Source organism: Dendrobium catenatum, unplaced genomic scaffold (assembly GCF_001605985.2).
Source record: "Dendrobium catenatum unplaced genomic scaffold, ASM160598v2 fragScaff_scaffold_1163, whole genome shotgun sequence".
NCBI classification, from domain to species: Eukaryota; Viridiplantae; Streptophyta; class Magnoliopsida; order Asparagales; family Orchidaceae; genus Dendrobium; species Dendrobium catenatum.
In genome coordinates, this window is record NW_021319625.1 from 903522 (window position 1) to 911653 (window position 8132).

At 38.6% G+C, this 8132-nt stretch overlaps 1 protein-coding gene across 1 annotated transcript; it reads right to left on the reverse strand.

The window, feature by feature from the left end:
- Nucleotides 1-2532: 2532 nt before the first annotated feature.
- LOC110108518 (ACT domain-containing protein ACR10) lies at nucleotides 2533-7900 on the reverse strand. The gene is made up of 6 exons (XM_020839195.2): nucleotides 7549-7900; nucleotides 7219-7440; nucleotides 6208-6313; nucleotides 4827-5166; nucleotides 4318-4602; nucleotides 2533-2977 (listed from the first exon to the last, which is right to left on the reverse strand). Exons 1-6 carry the CDS (start codon nucleotides 7700-7702, stop codon nucleotides 2843-2845), a joined length of 1242 nt encoding a protein of 413 aa, XP_020694854.1. The 5' UTR covers nucleotides 7703-7900; the 3' UTR covers nucleotides 2533-2842.
- Nucleotides 7901-8132: the final 232 nt, after the last annotated feature.

An 8132-nucleotide genomic window follows, 5' to 3' on the forward strand; every position in this document is an offset into this window, starting at 1 on the left:
CAAGAGGCAGGTTCTCCAATGGTTCTTGCATCCACCAATAGGCATCATCAAATCCTTTGTTTAGTTCAAAAGTTTGTTCTCCATGCAATTTGCAAGTGCCAAGAAGCCTCTAAAGAGCTCGAATATTTTCTTGAAGATGGGGCAGGAGCTAACTAAGGCTTCGTTTGGGACTGCTTTTTTCCTACTTCTTAAAGCGGGGTTTTTAATACAAAAAAATTATTTATTTTAGTAGAAAGCTGCTTTAAGAATCAAGAAGAAAGCCGTCCCAAATGAAGCCTAAGTCCATGGGAACTTCATTGTCAATTTCTAAAGGGAGATGCTAGAGAGATCAAGGACCCATAGCCTGCAATCGCCCAAGCAGCTCTAACCTAAGGCTTGAGAGAAGGGTCATTCAACTATGCACTTAGTTTACAGCAACCAAGGTGATTAACAAAGTTGCTGGAACTCCCCAATAGCCACATCAACGCTTGGGAGTATAACAATGGGGATGAATCTTGGTCTACTCGACCCAAAGACCTGCCCATGAGGCACAAGCATTCCCGAACCCTCTAGCACAACATGAGTTGGTTAAGAAAACATAGGACAAAGAGGAAGCAACACTTCCCACAAAATCATCCCTATCAACACCTAGGGTTGTCAATTTCGGGTCACAGGTCGGATTCGGGTCGAACTTGGAACTGACCCTGAATGATTTTGATCAACCCGAACCCGACTCGTTTTTGCAAATGGGTCACTTTTTGGGACCTGAACCCAACCCGCTTCAGGTTCGGGACAACCCTACCCGACACAGATTTACAGGGTTTAACTGAAGATGCGTGCGAAAATGAAGAAGATATAGCGAGGCTGAGGCAGCGAGCTCCCGTTGCTCCTTCTACTTCCGACAAGGCGGCAAGCTATCCCGACTTTCAATTCGACAAGAAGGAACGTCGTCGAAGGAGGCAATTAAGCTTAGGCGACGGGCCGACGACCTCGACAGCAGCAGCAGCTGAGGCAACAGCGGCAGTGACGGCGTGCCTCACGTGAAGAGCTGCAACATACTTGAAGGAGGTGAACTGGCGACTGCGACCGCCTGACGAACTGAGGGACTATGACTCGACGAGTCGGGTCATTTCGCGGGTAGGGCGAGCAACATGCATGGACAGAACCATTTTCGGATCATTTTTGGGTTTCCGTGTCAACCCGAATCCGACCCAAAACTCAAATCGGGTCAGATTTTCAAACCCGAACCCGATCCATTGGCTAACCGGGTCAACCCGAACCTAGATTTTTCCAGGTCGAATTTAGGTCGTGTTTCAGGTCGTGTCAAAATTTGACACCCACCCTATCAATGCCAGCATAAAGTGCATTTGCTAACATCACTAAGGATCACGGGTCCGCCCACTCCACAAATTAAAGATGCAACACATGCAACTTGCTTTGAATGCTAACTATTAGATTGACAACATTTTGATTAACATGGGAAGCTTGATCAACATACTCCTATTTTTGTTAAAAAAAAACTTGTTTGCTTTTCATCTAACCCCCACTACAGATCTACTATATGGTTTCTCAGGAGAACGGTCTACAATATGGTTTTTCAGCTGGTGCTGATAGTCAATCAGACAGAACCCTTTGCAATCCATGGAAATTCGGAATAACAGATAAAAGCATAGAGCAAATGCAAGTTATAGCAAAAAAGTGATCCTCCACTATACAAAAGGGTGAATTTAATCATAATTTATTAAAAATTAATAGTTAGGATGCTCAAACTCCAATCTTTATAATGGAAGCCAATGCCCCAACCACAGATACAGATAGGGGTGTAAGTGAGCCGAGCCAACTCGAGCTCGACTTATTTATAGACTCACGAGCTGAGCTTATCGAGCTAACGAGTCGAGCTCGAGTTCGAGCTTGATGCGGCTCGGCTCATGAGCTCGCAATCCGGCTCAAAATATTTTTTAAGTTATTTTAAATTAAGTAATTGATATTTTCTTATGATATGTTTGCAAGAAAAGCTGCTGTAAGTTTGTAAGAAAAATTAAACCGCAGCTGTAAGTTTCCAAAAACATTTTTTATTGTGATATGTTTGCAAGAAAAGCTGCTGTCAAATCTCAATGTATTAAATGCTTTATACAAGAGAAAACAAAAAATCATTGTCTACAGTGTCGCTGTACTTGGACCGCTGGTCTCAAACACGTGGACACCTTTTATCCAAGGGAAAGAGCAATGGACCGCTCGGGAGTCTGTAGTGTAGCATCACGTGTAGACTCGAAATACTCAATAGACCGCTCGACGTCTACAGTGCACTGGCCCGTTGGCCAAGGGCAAGAAATTGCCAATGCAAGGCAGAAAAATTGAAATCAAGCGGCTCAACAAGCTCATTTATGTGTCGCGAGTCAAGCTCGAGCTCGAGTTCGAGCTTGGGGTTTAACTCACAAGTTGAGTTCGCAAACCCCCTAACTCAAGCTCACTCATTTAGACCCCTAGATACAGAGGGCCTTGCCCGAACCAAATGACTTAAAACATATTGCCCCAAGGATTGGATACCAGAGATAAAAATACAAGCTCTATGAAATGAGAAGCTTTTATCAAAACATTATCTTCAGATAAAAGTAAGAAAAATTCACCCATTTTGAAGCTTATAGAGCATTGATACTTTCAATATGACAAAGGCTCATTATCCACGCATCTTCTGCACATCTTACAACACAGACTGTAATGCTCCTTTGCCTCTCGTATGAAAATGTCATTATTCACAAGTAAAATAAGGTTAGCACATAGTGAATTAGATCATATTTGTACAGTGAAGAAATCTTCTTGAAAACCAAAGGAAGTGAGGTTGAAAGAGAAGTGTTGACAAGTTTCATTCCCAGCCCATAAGCATCTTTGTCACTCCCTCTACAATCTTGTTGTAAACTGCAGAAGACTCATCATCACAAAGAAGAATTCTGTACACTTCCCACTCTCTGTCAGTGACAACATGCCTGCCAATCTCAGCCTGGAGATCAAAAACCATTGTTTAGATTGAAAACAATTATTGATTATAGGTCACTGGAAACTTGGTAAGAAAATAAGTTATGGTTGTGGTTAATAGGGCCATCATGATCAACTCTTATAAACTTTATTGTATTTTGATAGGAAAAAGTACCAATAGCGCAGAAGTTTGCTGAATTTCAGAGAAATTCAGTCAAAATAGAGCAGATTTTTATAAAATTGTAGGAAATCTGAGAGAAAAATACTTGAAATTCACTAATAGAAGAAAAACTATACAAGACACAAGAATCTTCAATTCGAGAGGAAGATTCAACTCTCATCTCTAGCAAAGACTAGAGCCCAAAATCAACACAAGGACCCCAAATTTCAGATTCAAATTCAAGATGAAACTTTAACTCTAACAAGAGAAACTAATTGAAGCAGAGAGGAGAATTACAAAATCCCAAAACAACCCCTAATTCAAAATTTTCCCTCCCAAAATAATATTTAATTGAGTTGTGAGCCCCAATACTTAGCTGCCCCCCTCTCCATGGTTCCACCCCCCTTGGGCCCACCACATGTAGACAAAAACCGGTCCACTAGGGATCAATTCAGGTGGTCCCCCTTGGGCCGACCTAACATATTTGTTGAATAATTATGGGACCCATAAATCAACCAATCTTGATAGAGATCTTTGAGCACATGGATTAAAGATTCTAACAATTAGATTGATCCCTAAACTGCAATAAGTAAGCTTCATTTTTCTCTTATAGCCATCAATCCCTCTTGAAGGTTTTTTTTCTTCCATTTTTATAAATAACTTTGATTTATTTTCATTTTAAAACATGTGTAAAAGTCTATATAAAATTTCATACTTTGTACATAATCAAATGATAAAATTCAAAATACGTTTTTCTACATTTTTCATTTCTACATGTATTAGAGCAAGACTAGGATTTCCTTCTCTAAACCTTTGTTCTCCCCCCTTTTTGTCCGGATTCTTCATTCTCATTATTATGTCAAATTTATCTAACTTCTCTTCCAAGGAATCAACCATCAAGACTAGTGAAAGTCAAACTAATGGAGTACACTATGGGCTACAAGCCTCATATTGCTTGAACGGTAGAAACAATCTATAATGGTCTCAAATTGTGTAGGCCTTTTTAAAAGCAAATGGTAAGATAAATTACTTTGTGAATCCTCCTCCAAACCCGAAAGATTAAAAGTTTATACTTTTGAATGAGGTTTTTCCCCTCACCGTCCCACCCCACCACAACCATCTTCCATTCCTTATCATATGCATTTCCATAAAAAAACTAAGCAATAATTGCATTAAAAAAATTAATGAAAAAATAGCATATTTACCAGGAAGATCCGAGCATGGAGCATTTTGAGGGCAAGGGTGATATCATGGAAAACTAGAGGACGACCTTTGCCAGATAATTCAACAGGATTTGCTACAAAAAGCTCTGTGTCAGGCCCACGATTCACCACTGTCACACGAAGTGGTTTGTACATCTCCATTCTCAAACGATCACATAATGCTTTCTTCTTACTGTTGTCAAGAATTTTCTTCCCATCCATTTGCACTACAAACAAGTCAATCTCACATCCCCCCTTCTGGGTTGTATAGAAACGCCCATATGAGAGCTGAAAGAGTGCAGACAATTAACAATTAAGAAACCAAAGTGACCAATAAAGATGCATAATGGAAGTCGAATGTTTCTAATTAAGTACTCTAAGGCTTCGTTTGGGACAGCTTTCATACTGCTTCTTAAAACAACTTTTTAATACAAAAGTTAAAATTTTTGTACTTGAAAGTTGGTTTAAGAAGCAGGAACAAAGCCGTCCCAAACAAAGCCTAAACCAATTACCTGGATGTTATAATCCTTGAGAGTTCTCATTATATCATAAAGAAGGCCCTTGTGATCCTGACAAAGGATTTGAATGAGACTGTGCCCTGGACTGAGCGAGTTATCCACAGTGACAGTTGGCACATAAGATTTGTAATGAGACCCATCTGTCTCTACTTGAGGAAGTTCTAGGTTGAACATTGCTTCACTTATTTCGGGCGGAAGGAAAGGAGAAGCTTGCAAACAAGCAGTTATCTCGCCGCTCATTGGTTCGAGTTCACAGCTAGTCATGGAATCCCCCAAAATAGATTTCAGCTTGTCACATGCCTCTTCCTTTCTCTTTCTAGTGTGAAGAAGTTCCCTGAATTGGACAAGAAGGCGATATTTAATTAGAAAAAAGGTGCAATTTAGAAGGTTTCTAGGTGAGCATTTATGAAACTCAGAATGGAGAAGTTATCTCCATATGACAAACAAAATACCAATATCTTGAGCTCACACTTTAACACTCTTCAAAGGACATCTGCAGAGCTCAAACAGCTTTTTTACTTTTAGAAAAACTAGCAAGACTTTTCCTTCGTGATCTAACACTCTTTTTCTTTATACACAATGCATCTTTCTTCAATTTTCTCAAGTTTTCAACTAACTTGACATCCTCAAGTTTCCTTCTTCTCTTCAACATATTGTCTTCTTGAATTGTGTCATTTGATAAATTTTTCTAGCAGATGCTATAACGTGGATTGCAAAGTTTGTCATTAGCTTAGGAGTTAGGATAGGACAGTCTTAAGTCAAAAATAAAATATTAGTGTTGGGTTCATCCTTAGCCTAGAAAAGGATGGTGTATGGTTGATTATATTTATGCTTCATTTGGGATGGCTTTCTTATAGCTTCTTAAAGCGGCTTTCTAGTAAAAAAAATTAATTTTTGTACTAGAAAGCTACTTTAAGAAGCAGTAAGAAAGCCGTCTCAAACGAAACCTTAATTGGACTAATCAAATATTACCAAAATAGCATGCTTTATAAGTTTTGGAACCATTAACAAAAAGGGTTAGTCAATCTAGATAATAGTACTATCAATCAAATTCATTGTGATTGGTTAATGATTTTAACAATCAAATACTCTCCAGATGTCGGTAAATCTGACCAACATTTATACATATTACATAGTCAAAATAAGGTAAATGTCATTAATGCAATTCTTATCTCATTATGTCGCCAACCAAATAATCGACAAATGCGAATATTTATTTGCACAAAAAAATTTACATTTTAGATTTCAATGAACCAAACAAACCCTTAATGGCCTAAAATCAGAGGTGGGTAAATGTTATAAACATGTTTTAGCCAAGTAATAGGGAGAAAGTTCTTTAGCTAACAAAAAATGAATTGATAAAATTTTACAAAACCTTGTGTCAGTGATAAAGAAGAGATCCATCACTCTCCCATCAGGGGTGGTTGAGACCTTTACTTTTAGGATCGTTAGCTCCAACTCACACAAAACTTTTGTGATATCTTTCAAAGAGCAAACAAACAAGATTAGCAGTGATAAAAACGTTTAGCTTTCAAAAAAATACCTGCATCTTAAACAAGACCGTTGCATGCTTAGATTTAAAAAAACAGAGGAGCATAACAAGAGTTTAAACCATGGAACAAACCTCATTGTCAAAATTATAACCAGAAAAATGAATTACACCCAAACATGAGCAATGTGAGCTACATAGGAGAAATTATTCTGTGCGGACATCGGACCGTCCGGAGGCGAATCAGAGCGCGCCACATCACAAGCGGGATCTGATTTGCCTCCAGATGACGTCCGGTGTCCGCACAGAATAATTTCACCAGCAAGAGATCTCTACTCCTATTCAGAACGTGACAACAGAAGTTCACAATGATAATCAGGAAAACTTTCAAGACACTTCAAGAAAGTTAGATACAAGGAATCTGAATATAAGGAGTGAAAATTCACTATATGGAAGAAATCAAAACCGTTCTGCAAAAGAATACTACAAATTAACCAAGAAAAACATTAAAAAGGAACACTACAATTAAATATAAAATTAAAAAATTGCGCCAAAGCAAATTCAAATTTATCAAGAAGAACGTGGAAAATAAACAAGAATAAGAAGGATATAACAACGCATATAACCGTTCAATTTTACTTGAAAAAAAAAACTAAAAAGGAGGAACCAAAATTTCAGACGAGGCATACAATAAAAATATAACTTCCATAAGTAATGAAAAAAAATGGGATAAATGAGGAGGAAAACAACCATGCATAGAATCCCTAATCAAACTCAAATTTCAAACCTCCATCAAAAGAGAAGATTACATTAAAAAAAACACATTAAACTAAAAATTATCTGAAAAACACGAAATTTTCCATTTTTCTTATAGGATGAAAAGTTTAAGAAAATCACCATGTAACAGTCCATTCCGATCAAAGCAACAAAACTTAAGCAGAAAAACATGTGGCTTCTGATCCATCACCATCATCTCCTGCGGCCAATACTGATACTGTTGCAGCACCGACGGGCACACACCCAACAATCTCTTCTTCAACAATCCCCACCTCGTCAATTTTCCTCCTCTCCCCACCACCCAAAACACAACATAGCACCACTTCCCATCCGTGCTCGCATCTATCACAAATCAAATCTCCAAATTTCAGAATCGACCAAAATCCCCAACTTTCATTCAAAAAGAAAATTTTAAAATCGGTCGGTAAGATTGGGCTTTCGGCTTTCTACCTCCGCGAACGATGTTCAGACCGAAGGAAAGAATCACGCGGCATAGGTCGCATCCCAGCCCGATCTTGTCCGGGCAGTTAATGGCGATCACCGTCGGTTCTCCGGCGGCCTCAGGCGGTCGAATCTGGACCACGTCATCGCAAAGAATGCCCATCTCAAGCCCAAATCGTTTGCGGTGCTTATTTCTGTTGCTGCGTTCCTAATTGACTGGAGAAGAGGGGGCAAACCTGCGATATGCAATGGTTTGGGATTTCCATTACGAAAAGAAGGAAGCTTTCGATAGAAATGAAGTATGGTAGGCCATGAAGGGGACAGAGAGGCAGCCAGCAGCCTGGTCTTCGGGCGGGACTTCAAGGAGATTTTTTTCAATTTCATAGGCCATCGATTTTTTTTTTTTTTTGGTTTTTGAAAAGGGAAATTATATTCCATAATTCCGAATCTATTCGTTATTTATTTTTTAAAATATATTTTAATTTTATATATTATAGTTTTTAAGCTCACCGCCTTAAAATTAATTCAAACAAGATTTGATTAAGGATTAAACAAACTTCAATTAAGATTGAGATTTATGCGATCATATTCAA